General features: G+C 43.9%; 1 protein-coding gene across 1 annotated transcript in view; it reads right to left on the bottom strand.

The window, feature by feature from the left end:
* The window catches only part of ATP9A (ATPase phospholipid transporting 9A (putative)), a 63,547-nt gene that overhangs the window by 13,089 nt on the left and 24,502 nt on the right, over positions 1 to 25,956 (bottom strand). Inside the window, exons 8-21 of the mRNA XM_055814002.1 lie at positions 25,525 to 25,605; positions 24,419 to 24,494; positions 21,783 to 21,859; positions 21,058 to 21,218; positions 20,146 to 20,288; positions 19,270 to 19,382; positions 16,335 to 16,547; positions 11,079 to 11,240; positions 4,985 to 5,077; positions 4,088 to 4,171; positions 2,864 to 3,034; positions 902 to 1,000; positions 529 to 618; positions 239 to 383 (exon numbers count right to left, since the gene is read on the bottom strand). Coding sequence (XP_055669977.1) covers positions 239 to 383; positions 529 to 618; positions 902 to 1,000; positions 2,864 to 3,034; positions 4,088 to 4,171; positions 4,985 to 5,077; positions 11,079 to 11,240; positions 16,335 to 16,547; positions 19,270 to 19,382; positions 20,146 to 20,288; positions 21,058 to 21,218; positions 21,783 to 21,859; positions 24,419 to 24,494; positions 25,525 to 25,605 — 1,708 coding nt within the window. The remainder of the gene's footprint in view (positions 1 to 238; positions 384 to 528; positions 619 to 901; positions 1,001 to 2,863; positions 3,035 to 4,087; positions 4,172 to 4,984; positions 5,078 to 11,078; positions 11,241 to 16,334; positions 16,548 to 19,269; positions 19,383 to 20,145; positions 20,289 to 21,057; positions 21,219 to 21,782; positions 21,860 to 24,418; positions 24,495 to 25,524; positions 25,606 to 25,956) is intronic.

Here is a 25,956-nt window from a genome sequence, read left to right as displayed (position 1 = left end):
TTTTGCAAAGATACCACCCCAAATATTTCTGAGCAGTTTGCCATCGAAGTTCCCATATACAAAATCTCATTTTCTCGATCATCCCACAAATCCACTGTTCCCCTACCTCAGCATTTCCAGGTGTTATGAGATGACAGGGGATGTTCGAAACAGTCAGAAACTTTGTGTTCAAGTTTGAAAAGAAGAAACAGTCAAGGCACCATCCTAGATGGTCCCTCCTCCCTGGGTAGCCCCTTACCAACGGCGCAGGTGAGTCTGCCAGTCCGTTCCTGCAGCAACCGCACGATCTGCGCCTTCTGCGTTGGAGCGCATCGGCAGCACACGACGGCAGGGCACTGGCAAGCCAGCTCCATGAACTCATACTCGTAGTACTTCAGACACACCTGATTTACAGAGATCAGAAACATCACCTATGTTCGTGCTCTGAAAGTTTCTTAAAAAAAAAAAAAACAAAAAACAAAACAAAAAAACCCCCAAAAAACCAAAAACCCAACAGAATTCGGCCGCCGCGTTTTGCCCAGAGCCTACCTCCAGCGAGTCCCCAGAAATGACCAGAGCACAGTCGTGTTTCCGACGGAAGGCGTTCAGCTCCAGGTGGGCTTCTCCCCGGTTAGTCACCTGCGGGAAAAGATGGCAACTGAGGAAGGGTTTGCTCCGCTGGGATGAAAAACCAAATAAACAAGTCTCAGAGGGAGCAAAAGTAATACAGAGAGGGCAGCACACTGAGCTTTTCAGGGCATGCAGATAAACAAAACCTCAGGGGACAGAAAGGTGGGTCAAAAGAATAAAAATATTTTGGGTCTACTGCTGGAAAAAACAGCTGTGATCTCAGCACCACTCCTGTCCCAGAGTTTGGGGTCCTGAGCAAGTCTAGAGAGAGGGGTATGTGGGTGTTACTCACTAGTCTGAATATATGGATGTCCTGTGTCCGTGTCACCAAATGTGCATTCTTGGCCGTACACGTGGCTGTCTCTAATTTATCCCCTGTCAGCATCCACACCTAAAATCCAAATATTGAATGTATTAAATACAAAACTTAACAAGCACATCTGCAGCACATCTAGAAGTGCCACCTGCCAGTTCAGGCATATAAAAGGACTGTTAGAATACATACCCTAATATTCTTCTAAAAAAGCCCTATTTTAAAACATACATGAAAATTCTCACCCTGAAAGCAAGCAAAGCTTTTAAAGAGGCTTAAATGCAAAGAAGTTACAAACTACGTATAACTTTTTTTTTTCCCCCACCTGCAGTATATCAAGATTCTGCCGATAAACCCACAAAATGCAAGCTAAAGAATGCGTGTGCGTGTGCTCATGTGTCCCACCCCAGCCATTTCTTGTACGCTGAAAGCAGCAGGCCCTGCCGCAGAGATCCCTCATGGCCCTGCCTGAAATGTGGATGATGCAACTGGGGTTAGCTCACTGCTGATGTGTGCGTCTGGAACAGGCTAAGTTGGTCGGGGTTGGTTTTTTTGGGTTTTTTTTGTGTTGTTTTGTGTTGGGTTTTTATATTTTTATATTTTTTTTTAAATATACACTGCTCCTTTTATTTCGTGCTGGTGAGGGGGGGCATTAGAAAGCAGTGTCAGCAGCAATACCCTGTTATAATCTGGCAGGGAATTCCCTCAACAGTGTAAATATATCAGAGTTTTGTTTTTTCCACTGGTGTTTTTATTCTTTCAAGACACCGCCCAAGAATATTTAATGAAACTTTTTTTAAAAAAAGAAAACAACCAAAAAAACACACAAAGACTCACTTATTTGTTTAATAATCTGAGGCTGGAAAGAGATTTGATCTTAACAAGATGGTCCCTGTAATGAATTACAAGGCTGCCTTCACTCGTGATTTACTCCTTGCATGCAATACCCTAACGACTGTAGCATTGCAAGGAGGGCTCAGCAGTGCCACACTCGCTGTGCCACGACGTGCTCCACACCCCGACACCGACTCCAGCCAAGGTGAAGAGAAAACATGAAAGCGCTTTGCAGTAAGTGGCCAGGACTATGCTGCAAAGGGAGAAAGCCACAACGCTGCTAAGAGCTCGCTCTGATTCCGCTCGTCTTGCTTCTCTGCCCAAGTCCCTGCTGTTTCCTAACAGAAAAACACTTTCAGAAGCTTGTCCCAAGCCTTGAATTCCACTTCCCACCTAAATCCCAAACACACAGCCCTGCTTTGGATTCACAGCATGGCTAAAGGATTTTGCTCCTTTTGCTACTTAAAGCAGAAACACCACAACCAGAATCTTTTACCTACTTTTCTTGCCCAAAACCGAATGGTTAGTCCATTATTTTTTTCCTTTTGCAATTCCAGGATCTGACTGACAAGTTTTCAGAGAGACAGACTAAGCGCGCATCCCACCGGTTCCTACAGCCTCTGTGCTTAGCAGAGAGGTGTCCGAATCTTGGATGCGGGAGCCCAGCAAGCTGGAGAGGGGGAAAAAAACCCAACCAAACCAGTCCAGCCTCGATTCCCTTGGCTCAGCCCCCCTCTAGTGGCTACCGAAAACATAAATATCCACAGCTTCAACCCCAGCACAGGCGTTCCTGCATGAGGCACATCCAAAGTGGTCTTGTTTCACACAAGTATCCAAAATAAACAATTGCCCCCAAGTCTCCCGTAGCCATCCTTCTGCTTCTCTGCAGGAGCCAGAGCATGTTAGGGGAAGAAAGGCACAAAAGGTGACACGCTTCCATGTGTTTTGTTAGCATATACCACTTCCAGCGTGTTCTGTTCCTGAAGCGACATCTAAAATGCCTCAGCCAGCCCCGCCGTATCTTAATTCACCAGCTGTGGGACCATACACCACATACTCCAGAGGGTGCAAGTGCTCCTGCTAAGGATAACATCAGGTTAGGCAGACCTTGATACCAGCATTTCTCAGCGTCTCCAGAGTGGGTCTGACATCCGTCTGCAGCTGATCCTCCACGCCGGTGAGACACAGCAGCTCCATCTCCATCTCCAGGCTCTCGATGACCGTGGCCACCTTCAGGGAGCGGTCGTGCACGCTCAGCTTCGCCTGGACATAGCGTGCCTGAGGGCAGAGCAGAGGGCAGAGCAGACACAGCCGCGCTGACTCACACAGCAGCCTGCATTTTTATGGAACACAGTGTTGGCCAGCACGAGGGGTAACCAGCCAACCTGCCCCTGTTAATGGCAGACACTGCTAGAAAACCACAACAGCTACTCTTAATGGAGACACCAAAAGGTCAGTGTATGACATCAAAAGGGTTACAGAGAAACTGGTCAGGTTTATTTCTACTGATGGGTGTTAAGCTTAAAAATACCGAGTATACCTCTGGCAAGATAATTTTACTTATTTTATTCGGGGATGCCACCTGTAATGGCTGGCGAACAGAGCGTGTGTGTTACAGAATAAGGTGGACATTTCTCAAGCTGTTGTTCTGTCCCTGTCCTGTTCCAGCTGGGCAGGGCGACGCACAGCACGTCCCCGTGCACACAAATGCACGGCAGCTGCCAAAGTGACACCTGCAGAAAGCCTGGAAGCGAATCCCTCGCACCACAGGTAGCCACAGTTTCTGCAACGAAACCATCTACAAATGACAGCAATAGAGAATCCTAACCGTTTCTACTCTCATCTCTGCATCTAACTAAACAGTTCCTCACATTTTGCCTGCCTGGGGTAAGCAAATCAGTGCTGTGAGTAGAGACCTATCTCACAAACCGCACTCATGAAGCCTGTGTTTCCATGAAGCCCAGCCGGGTTATATCCTGGTGTTTGTAGTTTCCCTGGATGATGGAATGCAGCAATGAAAATGAAAAGCCAACACGTTTCCACACACAAACAACTTGTCTAACAAATGATGAACATTTGCAGAATTTATAACCATGAAAGATTATAAGGCAGGATTCAGGAACTGTTTTGGAGGGTCCTGGCTGGGATCCAGTTTCATACATATCACTTAAAAAGCAACTCTGATTAAAAGAACAGACAAGACATTGAAGAATGGCAATTCTAGCAGAAGGAGCAGGGAGATGAGAGGCAGCATTATCAATAAGAGGTCTGTGAGAATGGCTTCAGTGATGGTCTGTTTAAAAACAAACTAAAAAACAAATAAAAACTTACTTCAAAGTCTTGATACTGCTCTTCCGTCAGAGACTTCTTGGCTACGACGAGAACCCTCAGGCCTTCCCGAGCCATGTTACCACACTTGAAAGAAGCATCACATTGTAAACCATAAACTCAATCTCAAGTTAAGACGATTTATGCACAGCGTTGCAGAGATGGCAATATAAGATAGCAGGTTAAGAAAATAACCGTCCCATTTGAGCAGCCCCAGTGAGTATATGACATCTGATAAAGTGCATGATAAACCCGAGAGGAAAAAAAAGATCTGCAACGGTTTGTAATCTATCCCAGTGATCAGAAATGCCCTCTGTGCTATACCAGTGTGGCAAAAGCAAGCCCACTGATTTCATTTTCTCTGTCTCCAAGGAGACAAGCCTTTGATTTGTAGACTTCACATCTTTGGCCATCGACTCTTTAAAATAAGACCAAGGGAGTACTATTCCATTTAACACCAGGGTTTGGGGGTGGGGAAAATCAGTAACCAAAGCTACCGCTATGAACTCTGTGTCAAGGTTACTACTAACCTAACACACATATCCCAGTACAAAGCTGCCAAATGTAGTTTTGAAATTAGACCTTTTAGTCTTAAATCCAAACACAGGACCAAACTCTGGAGAAGTTCGGTCACCTTGAGTGGCAATCAGTTTTGAGCAAAATCCATTTATTTTACAGGATTTATTCTGCGCTAAGTATGTTGAACTTGCACCTGAACTTCCTTGTTACTGTGCATGTACTTGGCTGATGAATTGCCAAGATCAGTAACCTTCTGGCTCGCCCATGGTCTAGCAGTTATGGCCACTCTGCCACACTGACAAGCTTTGTCACGCGTTCCCCTGGAAGGAGAAAAGCAGTCGCGTAAGAAACCCTCCGCACGCAGGAGAGACAGCCCCGTACCTCCTCTTCCAGCCAGTCGTTGTACTGCACGATCCCAGCCATCACCACATCAGCCCCCTTCATGTAGAAGGTGATCTCTCCCGTTGATTCATCCTGCAGGTAAGAAACAGAAGAGTGTAAGCTGGGCCACTATTACCGTATCTGGAGTGGCCTCAGCAAGCGCAGCGCTGAGCTTTCTGCACAACAGTCACAAAGGGGTCTGCACCGGCTCAGGCTGAGGGTCCATCTGGCGCAGGATCTTGTCTCGGGGCCAAAAGGAGGTGCCGATTCAATCGCAACTACTCGCAGTAAGAATTAATGCTTTAGAAAAGGACGTTCAGCTTTTTAATCAGCAACAGGGCATCTCCATGCAGACAAGCCTCAATCCTGACTGTGCAACTTTGGAATAACTGCTAGCCCTCACCTTGAAAATTTATTTCATATTTACCTGAAACAATCACACAGATGCAGAAAACTTAACACAGTAAAAAAAAAAAATCACTCTAATTTACCCCCTCTGTTGCATTGTATGGCATTAAGCATAATTAAAGTTTATGCTTGCCACAGAAAGGTTAGATTGCTGCCTGCCTTGTCTGATACAAATAATTTGTAGGCTGCAAGCAAAGCATATTTACATTACCACAAATTAAAAAATCCCTTCTAACCAGGCAGATACTTAACGAGGTCACAGTTATTAGTACTACAAGCTAATGGAAACCCTGGCAATTTCCTCAAAGGAGACAAAACAATGAGTAAGGAACAAACTGCTCTGTAAACCAAGATAGCCACCAGGGATAGGAAGAAAATAAACTTAACATGCAAAAACAAAAAGCCCAGAAAAGACTGGAAATAGACAGCTGTGAATGAAGGGGGGAAAGCACTTTAGGAAAAAAAGAAATTAAAGAAAAGCACAGCGGATGCTTTTTCATTCTCACACGATTTTATATATGTATCAGTCTGTTCCACTGTTACAGAAAGTAGTGGCCAAGGTTCTCACACAAGAAGAGCTCGAGTCGGTAGGTAAAAACCTAACGTCCTGTGGCACTGGCAAACCAGAGTTTACATCCACAGCAAAAAAAAAGGCAAGCAGGACCTGCTGCAGGTAAACGTAGAGAAGAGAAGTAAGCGTCTTTGCTAGGGAAATTAAGAAGTAGTGAAAGATAACAAAGCTCCTTTACTGAACATTGTTGCCAAGCTCATAATGATATTTGCAAGGAATATTCTTATAATTAAGCTTAAGCATGGTTTTTCATGTCCCGAAACATCCAGCCGTCATTTACGGATACCAGATACCCACACATCCCACATCCCCAAAGCAAAACGCTTGTCACTACCAAAACAACTGGAATCTGCTTAAATAAAAGACAATGCTTTTGGCAGCCGCCAAAGGTAAAGGTTTATCTATTAAATTATTTGATTAAAAAGTGTCTAACAACATCTCTGTAGGAAACTGAATAAAGACTCCACTTCCCGTGCTGCAGAATTGGCTTAAGATAGTTTAGATTTTTTGTCCAATATAAATACTGTATCAGCTATCTCCTTGCATTAGTCATTTCCTCTCACCAAGTTCAATAGGAGGTTAGTGCGTTCTCATATTATGGTAAGATCACACTATAACTGGCAAATCTCTGTGCAGATTTACATTGTTTTGGAGAGGCATCTTTTTCCACTGTGGTCTGACTCTGGCCACAGTTCAAAGACTTCTTTCAATTCCAGATATGACAATAGCGCTATCTTTGCTTTACAACAAAGACCATTCCACACGGGTAAGGGGAAAAAAAAAAATGCGAAGAAAAAGAAAATGGAAAATATTGTGGTCAAACAAGGAGGCCTCCTTTTAAGAAGAGAAGTCAGTAAACAGTACGGTGAAGAGTGGCTGCTTTGGTAGAACAAGACTTCTTAGAATTCAAGTAATCAGCTACAGAAACGACAGTTGATCACAAGTAAACAAGCACATATTGCAAAAATATCCCAAACACAGCAACATCTGCTACTTGTTTTCAGCATTGACTACTACTTATTTACTAAAGTTATGTGTTGAAGATCTTTCTATAGAAGCCAGAGCAGACAAGATCAGCAGGGGAGGCAGGCGTCTCTGCCAGCAAGGGCTTCATAACAGCGTTACTGGGCTGGATGCAGGCATCGCTTGCTGGAACGCTACACCCAGATCGTACAGCAAGCCTGGCGAGGCAATTGCAATGGCTCCCACTAGCCAAAAAAAATTGCAGTTTATAAGAATGGGCAGTCCCTGTACAGATGAGCAGAAAACCATTTGAATTCTGCTCGCTCAGTCCTGAGTGCAGCTTCATTCTGCCGTTTCCCTCCCCTCCCCAGCTGCTCACTGTGCCTGTTGCCTTCTGGATACTTCACACGACTTTCCCTCCCCTTATTTCTGCTTTTTTAAACAAGCAGCACAGTTTTAGAAGGTTGACTGAAGAGGTAAACACCTTGCAAGTTGTGGATCAAAACCAGATGGAGTGCCTACACACGCATACATGTATGTGTAATAAAAGAAAATTGTATTTGACAATTACCTATTTATAAACTCTTCTTTTTTAAGATGAAAATGAAAACCCTGCTTGAAGTTATTGTTTTGGAGTATACAGGAATGTGGCAAAGTAACACCCGGGCAGCCAGCATCTGCTCCTCAAACCTTACTTCTGCACAGGTACATAAATCGGGAGCTGATCTCAGTGCCTTAGCAGCAGCTCAATGGTTGCAAAATAAAAGACAGACAATTAACAAGCACTGCAGAGAGGGGCCAGTGCTTCTATCAACAGTATTGACAGTCAGGCTCTGGGCTTGATGGTGCTCTCACTGACCACAAGTGGGAGTTTTGCTGGGTTTGGCAGCAGTAATACTCTTAAATACAGAAATGCAAAATAGAAACCGTTTTCTTCCTAATGGTGCAGAATGTAGATAACAGGTAATTTAAAAGGAATAGGCTTTAAACCAAAGAGGAAAACAAAAAGAGGAATCTTTTCCACTTACACGAGAAAACTTCAGGGCATCCACTTCTCTGTGGAGTGTATAAACACAATGTAATGAAGCATACCCTGGCTTCAATGCTTAGCCCACTTCTTACACCTTTGATAACACAGCATCTCATCAGAAGTTGCACTTACAGTACGCAATGGGGAGGGAGGTTGTGTATCCCTCCCTCTTATTGCTAATATTTTTATTCTAGGTCTTGAAAAGGTTGCCTGAAGTCTCCACATCATTTTCACTACAAAAATAATTAACCTGAAGTATTTACACTTGCTGTATTTAAATGGACATGCACTATACGTGTTGCAGCTATCCCCCATGGCACGAGATGTTTGCTCGTGGGAAGACTGATGACTGTTTTGACGTTCAGTGGCATTCGGTTGGATCTCTAGATTTGCAGATTGAACACACCGATTACTTTGTACATGCTCAGCCTATCAGCCCACTTCAACTAACATTCCTGCCCTTGGGCATGTTTTAATATTCCAAACCCTGGAACAACTTGAAATACAAATTTGCCCCCCCTGCACAGTACAGTGGTGTGTGATCCAGAACAGGAGATCCAGGTCCAAAATACTCAGGTAGGGTAACACAAATACAGTCATCTGCATGAGGTTTAATGATTTTCAATCTGCATTAAACACAGCTTGTCCTTCATGGGTTTGTGAAAGCAATGATATGTACGTATCACAGTTCCATTTTTATCACCAAATCTCTTGGTAACAGGAATATTGAAGCTCTCCATAATATTGGTTGTTGATGAACGCAACCCTGCATTGCTCCATTTCACATCATCCCCTCACGGCGCTGTTTCTGACAGGGACTGTGCTCTTCCAGGGGTCCAGAGAAGCTGAGACTTGTGAAGATACCAAACATCAGCCAACAAAGCAGACCAAATTAATCTGCTACCGATGAAGCAGGCGCACGTGTGTAGTACTGACCCCAACTGCTTCTAACTAAAACCAAAGGCTATTCCTCCTGCTGTCCTAACTTAAAATACACGACGCAGAAAGCATTTTTACACCCTATTTCCAGAGAACCCAAACCAAACATGCAGCAACCCAGTACCACAAAGTAAATGGGGGAATAGAAGGGGAAGAAAAAAAAAAAAGAAGAAGAAAAAAAAAGAAAAAAACCCACCTATCATACTTGTTCTCCCCACCCTAAATAACAAAGCTGCAGATCCCACGACATGATACAACAAATTGTATTTTGCCCTGGATTATAGGTTTCATACTCATGCTTTAGATTCCTGGTACCAATTATCTGTCTGTACTCTCATTAAAAAAAAAAACATAGCAAGGATGTTTTAATTATCTCCAAAAGAAGTATTCAGACTGCTTCACCTTGTTTGCTTCGCAGGGAAATGGAAGTGCCTCACCATGTCTACGTTTGTTTACCTTACTAAGGTTGATTGTCTAGCACTATCTCGAAAACTAATGATGATAATGGTGGCAGCTGATCTCAACTGTTTTAGCACCCACACTTTCTTCTTTTTAATGTGATTTTTTTTTCTAAGACTCCAACCTTATACTCTATTTGTATATAAAAACACAAAGTTACACATGCAATTTCAGCTGGGCATGTATTTAACGTGCACAGTGCCTGCTGATGATGATAAAGGTACTTGCACAAATGCACCCTTTTACCTTAACTCAGCTATTTCCAAACCCTGCTCACAAAACCATGTTCTCAGCACAGCTGCAGGCTCTGTTAAATAGATTTTTTTAAAAAATCTCCACAGTTCCGTGCAGCTACAAGCGTTTCGCCTGTAGTGCTGTACTTCTACAGGGTCTGAGAGGACTTTCAATGCCTGGGAGAGATCTGGGAGCTCTTTCACAAAACCACTAACAATATCCCAGTTATTTGTTGTGGGGATCCCCTCTGTCCTTCCCACTTGCTGCCACCTCCGTCACCCCCTGTTGTTCCACCACATTTGCGTTGGTGATGCAGTGTAAGCTGGACCCGTGAACCTGCTCGGATTCCTGCTCCTGGCTGACCCCGAGGTGGGGAAAGCACTTGTGACCCGGGTTGACTCACAGCCTCAGCGCATTGTATAGCCCCCCCCCAGCATGGGCATGACGGGAAGGGCAGGAGCTTTTGGACAGACAAAAAGAAAACCGCAGGGACACAGAGCAAGGTTTCAAAGTCAGCTCAAGATTCCCTGAGACGCTGCTGTGCCTGCTCCCCTGGAGAAAGCAGTCCTGCCCCTTCCGAGCTCCTCTTCCTCCTCGCTGTGTCAGCCACTGGGGGAAGGGACACAGAATTCGGGTCCTATGGGAGAGGGTAACCGTGACTATTTCTTTTGCTGTCAATGCTGCCTTCAAGATTTCCTGAAAAAAACAGCCTTACCTGAGAGGTAACATGGCACCTGTGCTGATTATCAAAGCTGCTGAGCCTTCGTTCAGCGCACACAGACAAAACACTCAGATTTTACTGCTCTTACACCCCACCAGTGCCTCCTACAGCTCCTTCTACCTTGCACACTTGCAGCAAAAATCCTCTCCCAACATCCCGCTGCATCCCCGGGGCCCTTGGCTTCACAGTCGGAGGGAAAGGCTCCAGCTCCCTCTTCTCTCCCAGCACCACCCCGGAGGCCCTGCTGCACTGGTGGCAAGGAGCCACTTCCACGGCTGGTGGCAGTGCTGGCTGGACACCTGTCCCCAACCTGCCACTGTCCCTGACGATGCAGGCACAAAACTACGCAGGCAGCTGTACAGCAGAAACCCACCCCCGAGTACATCGCAAATTATAACTGTGAGCAGGAAGGAGCAGCTGGAAGAAGCTAGAGCTGCAGGGGACAGACACAGACACACGCCCCAGTGCCCGAAGCCTGGGCTCCTTCATTATTTTGAGCAAGGGACCCAAGATTAATAAACTGAAGATGTCCCAGGGCGCTACAGCACTTACCGTCCAACACGGCCAAGGAAAAGGATGTATCGCTACCCAAACCCAGCAAGGAGATGCTATTAGCTCAAACCAGAGCACCAGCTTCCCGCCTGAGGCAGAAGAAGCAGCACATCTCAGGCGGGGCGCACAGCACAGCTGAGAGCCGGTGGTGGATGTGTTCCACGCTGCATTAGCAGGAGATTCACAAAGCCACGAGGGCTGACCCGAAGCCACTTACCCGCACGATGATCCCCATGCGCTTGCTCTCGTAAGTGAAGGGGAAGATCTGGAGGATGGTGAAGTTCAGGATGTGGCCACCCGGTGTCCTCAGCTGCACGGAGGACTGGTCCCTGCCCACCAGCGTCAAGCCCACGCTCTCGGTCCACTGCACCAGGGCCACCTGCCAGGAGAAGGCCACGGTGAGGGCAGCCAGCCCATGCCACACCACCCCGAGAAGCACCGGGGGAGGGGGAAGGATAGCAGGTGGGGGCTGCGAAGAAGTTCCTTAGGCATTCCTGGTGCTATAGTATGGATCTGTTCATAATGCTGGTGCTCCTAATAGGGCTCTTCCAAGCCAGCTTTTCCTCAAGTTAGAAGCTTACTAACCTTATTTTTGGGGTTTGGGCAGCCCAGCTCCTGTCCGATTCAGCTGCCAGGCTGTCCCAGACTCTCAGCAGGAGGTGCTCAGCTCCCTGCCTTCGTCTGCCGCATCCTGAAGGGATGCCCTCAGCAAGGGCAGGCACTGGTACCCTCTGTCCAGGCTGGGGTGCCCTAACCTCTACACCACGTAAATTTCTTCACAAACGCTTACTTTTTGGATGTGCTATTTCCCAGCTTGCTGTTTATGACATCAAGAATTCAAAACGATGCATTCACCCTGAGCTTACAATATCAAAGCCAAAAACACTAATGCAGGGCACATTAAAAATTCATATTAAAAAAGCAAGCAAACAAAATGAGCTGTGTTCTACTCTTATCTCTTCGGTAGCAACAGTGCATCGACAACTTCCAACCTCTGTACTCAGCAGCAAGACAGATGAAGGCTGGCTCAGATACTTTTTAGCAGAGAACCCCTTTTCCCCAAACATTAAAAAAACCCAAACAACAAACAAAAAACCTAAAACAAACCCCAGATTTTTCCAGGCACACACCAGAACTCCTTTAATTGAACTTCTGTGGGTATCATTTTGATGGCAGTTTCCAGTATTTAAGGACCTGCAACACCTAATTCTTTACAAGCTTTCACTAGATTACAACCAGAGTCATGACAGAAGACCAAAACCTTTAGTCTGCCTCCCTGACAGTCCCCCCAGAATCCCCACCTCAGCTGACACATCCATCTAAGACCGAGCCTGCTGAGATCCAGGGCTTTGACTCCAGAAGCTGTCTCAGCAGTAACGGATGGGAGCAGCAGCTGACATGAGCCCATGTATCACTGGCCTCCAGAAAGGATCAAGGGATATTTTCTCAAAACAGACATGAAATACTGTAAGTATTTTACAGTGACATTTTCAAAAGCATGAGAGTGCTGGGCACATGGTTGCTGCTGACTTCAAGGTTAATTATCCCTTGTGCCTTTCAGGTTCTGCCTTTACTGCCTTGAATGACCGCAAATACCTTAGAAAAGAAAATGGAATTTATTTTGGGAAATCACATATATGAGATACAAATAAAAACGGAACCTATAAATACTTGCACTGAGTCAAGATTTTACTAGATTAACTGATACAATAGGGTCTAATTGGAGAATCTTTTGTGAACTCAGCTTCCTTTCATCCACAATTAGGCTTAAAAGACAACATAAAATAAACTTTTCCTTCCATAAAGTAGACTTGAATCACCAGATAAGAAAAAAAAATTAGTTGAATTGGCTTTGCCTTGAAAGACCTTTAAATCAATTTGAATCAATATTTGGTTTAATATTAGCAAGTTTTTGCAAGCTTATTCACAAAGATTACAACAAATCAAAGGTTCTTTCAAGCTTATCTTTTGAAAAAGTTCCTTCAAGCCACCCTTGGCGCATTAAAGTGTGCAGTCAGATAATCCTCCTAACAACCTCCTCGAGCAGAGATGGAGCTTGGGTTTCTAATAGTTTGGTTAAAAAATAATTATCAATAATATTTCACAGCATGATGTTATGTGACATCCAGCGTGCACAGCACCGGCTGTTGATTCGCCCATGTTGGAGAGCTGCAAACGCCTGGAGATACAGCTCCCTGCTCCCATCTCAGCCCGTTATGGCATATCCTTTGCTATTTTCTTTCACAGACACCTCCTCCCTCCTTCCCTGCCAGCGTCTCACTCAAAGCCTATGTCAGGAAGCATTTAAACCTCCTGACAGAAGAGCCTTGCGCAGAGGAACAGCTGGATGAGCAGCACGTCAGAGGTGCTGCATCACGCACGTGACACGCTTCAAGCTAACGCAACGCCAGCCGAAACAGACCACAAAAAGGTTTGCCAATGGAAGGGGAAGGGTAACAAAAGAAAACCCCCTAGCTCTTGTGGCGGGTCTGGGCACCCCGGGATGGGGAGTACCTTCCCAGCCTGGTGCGAGATGGAAGAGGTTTACTCTGACTGTGCAAACAGATAACCAGAGGTGCTCTCAGTCAGAAACGTTAGAGGTGCAAAAATATGTTTGCAGCTTAAACTGAGGAGATTTAAAAGCAGGCTTGAAATCCCTCAAACACCTTCAAGGGAGCCCATGCTCACTGATGAGGGGGAAATCAATAAAGTCCCTGAGCGCACTCCAGGATTTTGCCGCTCCGTGCAGGCCAAGTCAGATACACATCTGCGCGTTCGCGAGCACGGCAGCCACAGCAGCTCAGCACGCCATCCCCCAAACTTTGCTCTTTCCGACAATTAAATTACCCAAGCCGCCACTGAAGTTTATATCGACTAATAAATTTCATTCTAAAGAGACAAATTGATCCTTCTGTGCCATGAGTTGCTCTACAAACGTCCCATTTAGGGTTGCCTAGGCAGACAGACAACAGGCAGAAACCAATTGATCGGTGCACCCTTTCATGTCCTGGCAGCTGCAGCGGGTTGTCGGGGTTAAAGACTGTTTGCCCAGGAATCCCAGGCACTCTTATCTCTGATCAGATTATATCTATTTCATTTCCCCTGTTAGTTACTGTAAGGCTACAACTGACAACTGGCTTGCAGAGCCCCAAGGCTGTAACCGATATCTGAATAAAGATACTTCAAGACTTCTAAATGGCAGTGCGCACAGGAAACAAATTTAGGAAATCCTGCTTTCTGTTACAGGAAATGAATCCTATGCCAACTGGTAGAAATTACCCTTGCTGTTAAAGTAAAGAGAATACAAGTTTTTGTACTCATTTCATAAACTGACCTTCCCTGCCATGGCAATATTTTATTGATATAGAATTTCAAAGGCTGGCTTTAACAGGAGTCCAAAGCCATTCCCCTACAGGGAATGTTATTTAACAGCATCGCTCCTCTCAAGGACTCGACTTGTGCTGATCGTGCATTTTGTACCATCTAGTATGACATACACAGAGCACGTCTAAACAATATTTGTATATCTAAGACCTACAGACAAGATTTCCTCCATGCAGCAAAGCATATCTGATTTCTGAACCCGCTGTAATTCTCTACTTAAGACACGACAAGAAAGGAAAAAAGAATTTAAACAATAATCTTGGAAGGATTAGTTATCGTGCTACAGCGAAACAAACAATAATCCCTTGGGTATTTGAGGCAAATTGCTGCATAAATATTTTAAAGACAGAACAGTATAAAGTGAAAAAGGAAAAGAAAACTCACTGATTTCACTATATACCAACAGTATATATGTAAATTCACAGAGGATCTGTGCAAAAATAGCCATTAAATGCTTTAGGAAGAAAAAAAAAAAAACCAACATGAACCAAACCCCAACTTAAACACAGATCACAAAAGTTACCATCTGGAAATCATTCAGAACTCATTTCAATTCAAAGGCAGTTGCTTTCTGTAAGCTGTCTTTACAGGGGAGAGCAACACATTAGAGGAGAAAAGCAGGTAAGGAAAGCAGTGACCTAGATGATGTGGTGGGAGAGGACACAGCACACTGCTCACCAGTGTAAGTGCTTGTTGTCACTGTAGGCACATCAGTGCTGGGGGGGGGGGGGGGGGGGGGGGAGGGGCAGAGGGGAGCAGAGATGCAGCTTTTGTATAGTACAGACAAGACCACATTACATGAAGTAAATGAATTGCCTAACTTTGGAAGAAAAGCACTATAGGGAATATTTTGAATGTACATTAAATATGGAAACTCATTCTGTGTGCCAGTCGTTCAGTAAGAGATGCAACAACCTCCAAATCCTCACACAGCTGGGCTTCTAACGAATAAATTGATTTCTATGCAAACAACTTCTCACCTCTAACAATGAGGAAAGCCAGCTTCTCTTCTGATGTCAAAGGAGAAAAGGTTATTATGAGAGGCAAATCTGTTTTATTTGGGGCAATAAATGAAAGAACCCTTCAAATGTAGTCAAATGGGCGATATGATCTCATACTGTTAACAGGATTCTTATGGGAAGTTTCAAACTCCAGACTCTTTCAATGGCACCGAGCAAGTATAATTGTACAAATCAATAGAAAACAAATTGTTTTACCTTGGTTGCACCAAAAAAGGTGTATCCAAGAAGTGTAACCAATACACAAAACCATATTTTATTCCTCCCGTCTTTCTCACAGAAGGAACCAACACCGCAACTAGATTTTACAAATTTTGCAGAGGGTGGCAAAGAGCACTTTAATCATAAGTCCTGTTTTAAACCTGCTCTCTCAAGTGTTCAGGAAAAGTCTCGAGCAGGTCTCCAGGGAGCCATAAAGTTTCTCTCTAGTTCACCACCCCGCGTAGCCCTGGCGGGCTGGGTGCTGGCAGAGGACCGGCAGGGCGCAGCTTTGCTCCCAGCCAAACTCTTGTGCAATTCGCTCCCTCGGCAGAACTAATCGGGGCTCTGGGTCTGTCCTGCATGGAGGGGACATGCCCAGGGTTAGCAGTACTACCCAGTGTGATTTACAACTTTTCACTTGGTCTGGAAGTTCGAACACCTTGCAGATCAGGGACAAGCTGACTTACGGGGGTGCTCTAACCCCCACCCACAATTCACCCCCCACACACCAAACAAGACCAGATTGCCTACGACTGACCAGTGTGGTCAAAGGGACTCAGGGCACTGAAGTGCAAAATATACCTTGGACAAAAGGTGCAGAAACACAAGCAAAACCCTGCGATGCAGGGGCTGATAAAACAGCCAGATCTCAGCCACCATGTGGCTCTGTAGCTTCAGGCAGATTTGGCTGAAGCCTATCAGCTGAGAGGGCACTTACACTCTGTTGATGGGTTATCGGTGCAATAAATGCATTAAAATATTATCCCCTTCACTAGACTGGAGTACTTTCACCAAATAATGATTTGATTTTGTTTTCAGTCACAAGCAAGGTCGTATTTATATTGTTATACACCCAAACAGATACCGACCTCATCAGGACTGGAGGCCTGGTAGACTCTGCAGGAGTCCTCATAGTGTCTCTCGGCTTCAGCCTGGTCCGTCACCCCGTTGGACTCGTAGACCGGCGTCACGTTGTGGCACAGCGCGATTGCCTTCACCGCCTCGTGCACTCGGCTGCTCATGGTTTTACGCACCTTGGTGGCCAAGGTAAGGCCCTTCACGGCAGGCGGGTCCTGAGATTGCTTAGAAAAAAGGAAAGCCAAATTAAATCTCACTGCAGAAGAGGGAGTTTTAAATCAAGTTTTCACTTCAGTGAAGACCATACATACAGCAGCTGTGCAGCCTCTTACGCCCCCAGGAGTGAGATGCACTCTTCCTACACCTTAACTCAGACCATCACAGGGAACACACCCCAGCATAATTCATCTTCTTTATTATTCTTACTGGTGAAGTGCCAAAACATTTACCTAAGCTGTTGGAACAGGACCCTTTGCCGCAGATCCACCGAACACTGATTTGTGAAAGACCAAAGTCAGAAGACTCAGTGAAACCACTTTTTGCTCCACAAAAGACCAGTGGCTTTGAAAATTGAAAGTCAATTAGTTTCATGTGCAACGGAATATAATTGCTGAAACCAGAAAACAGATGACTCGCATGGACCTCAAAAACCTTAATGACATTCATTTAATTTTTAATACTATTTTTAGTATCAGAATGGGAGTCTTGGGATAATTGCACAATTACTAAATTATCCTGGTTGAAGAAGGGACACACAGTGATCCAGTTTCCTGCTCTGTTAACCTTTAGTGTCAAGAGGACAAAAGTTTCGCTTCCAGGTCAAAGGCCACAACATGGTAAAAATAAGAGCAAAGAATAAGAACTACAGTTCAAAATGAATCATTGCCAGCAAATGCTTCTCATTATAAGGAACCTTACTTGGTAATTATACATGTTTTATGAGACATAACCTTTACCAGTGTAATTCCACATGCTTTTTTCCACACACTGTGGTTAGGATGCGTAAGATCTTCAAATTTAATATTGCTGTTCATCAGCACCGTTGCAACGGGTTTTAACCAAATCAACCAGCACAGACCCTTGGCAGAGGTGCAGACTGATGTGACGTACCAGCCACAAACTGGACCAGGTGGTCACCCAAACATTCTTGACAAATATTGAATACCTTGGCAAATAATTAACCAACAGTCAGGTTTTTTCTGGAGATTTGAGTACAAAATGAGGGAAAATGGATCTGAAGTCTGTTTTTTAAGTACAGTTCAGTCATTTAAGGGTCTCAACTCCAAGAGAAGAACCAGATGCCAAGAAGGCTGTGAAAGCAGAGGAGAGAAAAAGAGAGAGGTGGCCAAAGGAGTGACAAGTTACCTGAGACAGATGCCAGTGAAAAAGATAATTACTCAAAATACCAGGTATTTATCAACTACCATATGCTTAGTTAAAAGCACATTGCAGCCCGACAGTCTATGCAGGGAAGAGCTACACCACCAAATGGATCACTGAGGCCAAGAAAACCTGCTGTGCATCTTCAGACCACCACGAACAAAATCCAAAAATAAAGATCCCATTGACAGTAGATGGTGCCTTTTCCCAGGCCAGAATGCTGGCTTCACTTTCAGTTCATGGGGGTATAGAAAGCGTACTTCAGTCTAAAATCTCTAGAGCAAAGCAAAGACAATGTGACATGAAAACCCCAGTTCCTGCATGGGGTGTGCAGGCTCAAGGAAAAGCACGGGCACTTTGCAAAGTACTTCTGTGTTTTCCGTAGGAATGAAGCAATTCCACAACTATGGAGAAAGGAAAACGCTTGACACATGACACAGGAGTAGTAACCCATCACTAATGCCTGCAGACTGCATCTCCAGAATCACATATTACAAAAGAAAAAAAATTGTCAGTAGGTCACAAAGAAATTATTTCTAGCTGCAGTTGAGAGAATGGTTATTAACAGAAAATGAAAAATAATGCTCCCCTGACTACATAATTAGCGATGATTCCTAAATCTTTTGTAAGTATCATTTAGAGGGGTGGCTGGAATATCAGCCACAGACAGCTGACTTTTTTTTTTTCCCTAAAGGTAGTAATGTTACTAAGTAAAACCTCATCCCTTGTTCTACAAAGGAAGTGCACGTATCTATACAAGGTTTCAATGTATAAGCATCTTGCCCTCGGTAACACGCTAAACAGTTTGTTGACCCAGACAAGGCACACAGCATTACCTGGTTATCATACAAAGCTGAAATATAAGTCTTAAGAACAGAGATGAAGGCTTTTTAGATGCTGACGCATCCCATGATACTGAGAAGAGGAATGCAAGGGAGAGACTTCCCCAGACAGGATTTTCCTGTTCTATACTTAATGTCGACTTTGCTGCCGCCTTTAGGTGTAGATAGTTCTCAAAGCAGATGTCAGTTATGCACCACGTAAGATCGTGGGTGCATTAGTGAAAGTATCCCGCTTTTACCATTTTCTTTTTTAACCATCAGGCCTAAAGCAGCAATACTGGCACACTGCTCTCTATCCCTGCTTACCAAGTACTGACGGTGTCTCTTCCTTCATTATTGCCCCAGCACCCCGCATTTCCAACAGCAACTTAACCCACTAACCATTACCCAGTGTCAAGTTTGTACCAAAGCAGATGCCGTGGTCACTCCAAGTGATATATGCTATTTTACAGTCAGACCTGAGTAACAAGACACAGGCACATACACTCACACTTGCAGATGCGCACATGTGCTATGGCAGGTAAAGACCGGTGGATGTGAAACAATCTACGAATGTAATAAGCAATCATAACAATATTTATGTATTAAGCATCCGATGACCTTCAGGCTTTTCTAAAAAGTCATAATGAATAAGCAGATCCCTGCCATATCAATTCACCGTTAGACCGGTGACCGGGAAAACTGTTTTGTGAACGAAGAGTTACGTGATGCAATTTTATTTTACCTGTGTGTATATACTGAATATGTGGCTCTGCACTTCATCCATGGAGTCCAGGCCATAAGCTACCGTTCCAAGGTGAAGTCGCTTGAAGACCATCTCGTTCTGTGTAAGAGTTCCTGTAACAGAAGCAGCACCAGGCATGGAGCAGGAACCAACACGCCTATCCCCCAGCACACGTTCTCACCCTTGCTGTACCCCCAGGTCAAGACAAACGGCCAGAGGCTGAATCAGTCACTGCACCAGGCTCCCAGCAAAGGCTGAGGCCAGCAAAAAAGACAATGTTAACAAACCTGAGGCTGATTCTCCTGGGAAGTAGTGGTGCACATCACCATGCCAGTAAATAAGAATGAGATTCACCCCAAAGGCAATGCCAGCAAGAGCTGCAAGTGTAATTCTGGTTCTGTTGGAACCAAAGAAAACTGGAAACAACTTGAATGGGACCAGGATTTTATGTCAGACCAAGCTTCTCATTACAGCTTTGGTCTTCTGAATTCAAGCTCAACTTTAAAAGTATAAGGACAGCAGCAGAGTAAGCTTCTGCTTGCATGTGAGCTATCTTCACCCGGCTTTGAAAACTAACCCTGAAAGCTGCCTTGATTTTTACCCTCAGCTTTTGGTTTAATAGCACATTTTAAGACTTCTTTCAAACAGCCTAATATTCCTGTTCTACTTTACTTATAGTGAATTCAGAACAAACAAACAACAACAAAAAAAGTTTTTCTTTAAAACCTGATTATATCATATTGTTGAAGTGACAGAAAATGCCTATTTCTTCTAGCCCAAAGAAATCTTAAATTATACTCTCTGGCTGCCCAAAAATGTAACAAAATCGAAACAACAAGATACCACGACTCAAAACTGTATCTTCCACATAGATACCTGTTTTGTCTGTAAGCAAATACGATATCCTCCCCAGCTGCTCAGGAATAGTGCTGGACCGAACCACAGTCCCAGGGATTTTGGAATCTCTGCGGATCACCCAGCTGTAGACAATTTTTCCCATGTCCAGATTCACCCGCAAACTATGCAGGAGGAAGGGGAAAAAGAAAATGTATCACTAGTCAAATTTTGGAAGAAAATCATTGTGAACTGCCATGCTGCAATGAGAGGACACGTCTTCCATGCTGAATTTGAGCTGCCAAAGAGGGTGTTTCAGAAGAAGTATACTCGAAGTGGGTGGTCGGGTGGCAAATGGGGAGGGCTGTGCACTGCACTGCAGTGGTGCCGTAATTCAGAGACAGATGATAAAACTGTGCTGAGAACAACAGATATAATTTAAGGGGAAAATAGACACAGACAGACAAGTAAGGACAGAGTGATTGATATGCAGACAGCAAGTTAAAAATGGAAGTGAAATGAATCCCAGACCTACACCAAAAGTAACAATCTACTTATGAAGATAGTGCAATTTAATATTAGAAAGTTTCGGTCCCCTCTAAAAGGCAGTTGGGTCCTATTACACTCCATGCTGTATAAATAACCCTCCTTTTCCATTTTTTTGCTCTGCTCTTATCAAAGGAACCAAGTAGCCCAAACACTGAGAGAAGGGGCTTTAAATGACTAATCCACAGCCTGAGTTAGAGTCAATGAATGGGTGAGGATGTTGAACAAATTCAGCAGAAACAACAAAGCAATTCTTCTGTTTGAACAGTAATTTGGTTTCTGTTTCTAGATTTGCTTAGTTGTCAAGTGAGGAACAGATAAGAGCTTACGTGCTTGTTCCTACCAGAAGCATGGAGGAGGACACAAAGCAAGCAGTATTTTGCGGGGAAGAATTAGCAATCACTTTACCTAATGGGAATGATGTTTGAGAACAGAAGGAGAAATCTTATGATCTGGAGATACCAACGGCCAGCAAAGTGCTGAAGGGCCACCATGACAAGCGAGACCACCACAAGAGCCCCAAACAGGATCTTGGTAAGACAGTTCACTTCCAAATCAAAAAGACCAATCTAAAGAATTAAGAGAGACACGAGTTAACTCAATGCAATATTCACAAAGGGAATGAACTGCCATACCCAAAGAGCCATTCCCCACTAGTCGACAACTTCTCTTTTAAAACACTACAAACATATTTAAATGTATAAGCAATACTGTTGCCAGCTTATTAAGTAAGACTTCCATCCTTTGGAAGCTAAGCAATGCATGAAGAGGTGTGAGAGGATTTATGCTACCAAAAGCTGCAGACTACAGAAACATCCCCACACCTTGTCTTAGCTTTGCTGTAATAGAAGAATGCAGAAAATTAGCTTTCCTATTCTAACTGGGACTATTTCATAACAGCCATATAAAACCCAGTGGTTTTACCATTCTTCAAGTGAGAAGACACGTGTATAATAGGATCAAAAAATAAGGATAAACAGATTCTGCTACAAGAAATCTTAAATCATAGGCTGGAAGATATGAATCATTATTCCTATGAGGTTGTCCCTATAGTATGTACACATAGCATTTGGAAGTATTGGAAAATGATGCATTTCTGCTCTTTTTATTGTAAGACTGTTTCCTTACCATACCTTACTTCTTGGGTTTGAAGTATTCATCACACTGCGCAGTTCCCTTCCTGTGTAGAGGACAACTCCCACAACAGTACCTAAACAAAACAGAACGCCATCAGCTAAAGAAAAACAACCTCCATTTGTTTCCTTTATAAAAGCACTTGTTGGATCCAAAGACTTGACAGTTGGAAGGATTTTTAGCAGGGTAATTTCAAAAGCAATAGCAACCAGAAACTAAAGAAGCCAGTAGCTGAAACATAAAACTCATGAAAACACAGACTTTGAACAGAAGACATTCTACAAAAAGTCAGTAGTCTTTGACCACACTGCCTGTGCAGCTGGGACTTGATGCAGCATCACATCAGCTACTGTGCACGGGAAGAGAAGTCAGCTGCCTTGCTCTCTTGACTTTCCCTGACCCCCTTTTATTTATAGGGGGGAGAGACAAGCGAAAGTTGCTAAGGACAGAGAGTTTCTTGGTTTTTCTACCACCACTCTGAATCCCACTTAGGAGTGGGTGAAGTTTGCCTTACACCAGATAGTGGTCCTTCATTTTTGTCAAAACTAAATCCGTGCTCTGGGCTACGGTTCTTTATTGGTGAAGGTTGCCACAATCAGAGTAAAACCAAGGAACTTCAACAGCTTTCAAAGACAGAATTACCTTATTTTAAAATCTACAATTTACTTTAAGTATGTGTCTAATTGCTGTTCCTACCGAAAGGCAAATCGTACCAACTCCTACCTCACTGTAACAGATGGAGCTGCTGGGAGACTTATCAGTGTATTTTAATGCTATGTCCCACACTTGCTAAAGAGCTGAGAGCAAAGTTCTCCTTTTTCTTCTTGCAGAAACATAATACAGTTTAGCACCATAAATTACTGGTTTTCTACAACTTTCTCTTAAAGACTTTACAAAAAGCCATAAAGAAAGTTATCTACCGTCAAGAGTTTAAAAGCTGCTGTTGCCAAAGTCTGATTTTTTTACTAGAAAGTTTTAGGAGCCTGTAAGAAAACACCAAAAAAAGCACTACTGCAAATACATTGCTATTTTATACTCTGCTATTCCCCTGCTCCCATTAATGATCAGAGTTTTAACAAGCTGCAAGTGAATTATTTTTAACTAAGACTGATTCAAAAGAGGTGGTTTCTAAAATTATGCTGGGAAACATTCCTTTAAAAAAACCCAAAAAAACAACAACAAATCACTGAAGCCAGATGGCAGGTGGTGGTAAGATCATCACAATTCAAATCAGCAGATGGCCCAGCTACTCCAAATCAACCACAAATAGTCAGTCAGACCCATGCCTACTACAGCAGATGGAGAAAGTCACATTGCTCTGCTTTCTCTTACAAGCAAAGGCTGCCCCAGTGAGATGGCACCACCACAACCTGACAGCTTTGACTTACGGAAGAAGCAAAACAATATCCACTTCCCTAACAGAAATAACCTACAACATGCTATTTATTATTACCATAGGAGAAACAAAACTGAGTATTATATTGATCAAGTCAGTGAAAATGAGAGGAAAAACCTGCCAGGACTGGAAGCTTGAAGGCACACTGCTACGTATAAAAAGAGTGTTTTGTTTTACGGCCATTCGAAACAGGCTCAACTGCACAAACCATTTGAAATAATGAAAATATTTGCAAGCGTTCTTCCCATTAACCGCACTCAAAGGTGTCTATCTGCAAGTAACTTTGTTTGTATTCAGAAGGGAGGATGGATTCAAACAATAAGGTCGCTTGGGTAGAGAGGAGGTCACTGCATGCCCCGATACAGACACCAGGACCATCCAGGACTTCCAGACAGCACTGAAGTAGTGACCAGGCGGAGCAAAGTGTGCACTGTGCCCTCCTTTGGGGAAAAAAAAAACCGTTCACTTTTGACTTCAGCAGGACTCCACTGTAACGACCCCCGTGCTAGGCTCAGCCACGGCAGGGTGAGATCTGCAATGGCTGGAGAGCTGGTACAAATTAAAGCTTCCATACAAGAGGCAGGAAAGCCCCTCCATGTTCCTCCCTATTATTATTAATTCCATGTACTCCTTGGTACCACAACGTCAAGTTTCTCCATCTGACGTTTCTTCCAGAACTGTTCTACAGAATTTCACGCTCCTCCAGCCACCACCCTGCAAACTTTGCAAGCACGCTGGGCAGGGGAGGAACAAGGCTTTTACTTTGACAAGCCTCTACAAGAGGGCATTGATTAATCTCAGGCCTCGGGAGCTTATCATATGTATAAGCCAAAATCGGTCAAAGAATTTTTTTTTTTTTCCTCTTTAAAAGTATATAAGGCAAACTCAATGGGAGCACTTACCTGGAAATCTTTCATCTTAGCTTCTGTTACCAGAATCTATTTGACACCATTTCTGTTACAGATTAGGATGTCAATGTGGAGAGCAATTAAGTGCTATTCTGGTCCTAGATGCTAAAGAAGTGCCCAAAGGCCACTCCAATTCTTTCTCATCTAGGAATGTCCAACAGGCAATTAGATGTCAGCTTAGCTCCCCAGAGGTGTTAGGACAAGTGGGAAACCTCATTCCAACTGCTAATTTCTCCAACTGACAGAGATTATTATTCCATTACAAAAAGACCTTTAAAAATTGTTAACATATTCCCTTTTCAAAAAAAATTTACACATGCCTCCATCTTACCTGACGCAATCACCGTGCTGGCCCATAGGGTGTTTTCTATGCTTAAACTTTCATTTACTGGAGGGTCGCTGTCCTCCTACAACGGAATAAAAAGAAAAATAAATAAATTTGTCAGTAATACAGAAGACCGGTGGATGACAAGAGCCACACAGCGGTGTTGCGAGACGGATGCTGGCAGAGCTGTGGAGGACTGCGGACAGGCTGGGGGATTTCATACACCCTGGTAAATCTGTGGTTAGGTTAAAAACATGACTGCCTCGTTTCAGTGGAATAGAAATAAAGCTGTCGGGGGGTGAGGATGGGGGAGAAATCTATTAAAGATACCTCTGCCTGTCGAAGGGCCCTGGGAATCAGAAATGCAAAAGGGTTTTGTCAGGAGCTCTCCAGGGACTGCAGAAAAACGTTCCCTCACTTGGCTCGTGTGGATAAATAGCATTTCTCCTGCTACTGTAAGATGTCAGTGAGAACCCGTTTGGACTGCTCAGTGATGCCTGGAAAGTTGCCCAGTACGCACCGGAGAACAAGAGAGCACGATTCTTCTTAGGCACCAAAAGATTAATTCTATGTAATTGTACCTTCACATGAGAAAGTTAATGAACGTCTGTGCAGGTTTTAGACAAGAACTGCCTCCCCAAGCTGCTTAAACTCCTCTTTCATGCCAGCACTATTAAACCAGATTAAACATAGAAGGGCAAACCCTAGAATTTTGAACTCAAATACCAGCAAACAACTTCTAAAGAGCTCTGACTGTCTCCTACTTGTTACAAAACCATCTGTCTTCTGAAAGCTCCCCAAGGGTATTAGATGAAGCTCTCAAAATTTTCATAATCCCAGAGAGGAAAAAACCAACCTTTTCCCCCAGGAAGGCCATGCATCTTCCTAGCAAGTCAAAAGATATATGTATTTTTAAGGGCGATATTTCACAGAAGCTCTGAACTACTGCCCCCTGAAACAGGGTGCAGATATAACCAAGTTCACATAGCTGCATGCAGTTGAAGGCAAAAACTCAGCTGACTCAGAATTAAGACTTGGCATCCCGGTAGCATTCAGCAGATTTGCACAGCAAACACTACACACACGATTTCCAGCATGTCAGCAAGACTCACCCTTGTGAAGGTCCCCACGAAGTTATGTATATCAATATTGGGCTCTTCTGCATACACATAGGATCGGATTTGCAGTAGGTCCTATAAAAGTTGTGGTTTAGCAGACAGTTAGACAACCACATGTTAATAATGTGCAAATGTTTCTACCAAAATACTCTGAGCAAGAGTTACTTAACAAGTTAATTACTGAATCGTGTTACTTACTGGAGCCCAACTGTCTAAGACAAAAACTGGTGTACCAGCGTCTTGAAGAGCATTTCTTGAACTGATACCTGAGGGACTTCTGGGAGTTATTTAGATGTCGGTGCCCCATAAAAAAAATTTCAGCCTCAATAATCAAGACAGCCTAAGGCACTTATTACTTCACAGCGATGTTTGGAGGACTAGTCTTCCAAGCCAATCAAGGAACACCCCATCACTCAATATTTGGTA

The sequence above is a fragment of the Falco peregrinus genome, chromosome 9, assembly GCF_023634155.1.
Source record: "Falco peregrinus isolate bFalPer1 chromosome 9, bFalPer1.pri, whole genome shotgun sequence".
In the NCBI taxonomy this organism is placed as follows: Eukaryota; Metazoa; Chordata; class Aves; order Falconiformes; family Falconidae; genus Falco; species Falco peregrinus.
Note: the sequence above shows the minus strand (reverse complement) of the source record. Positions and strands in the feature narration are given on the sequence as shown.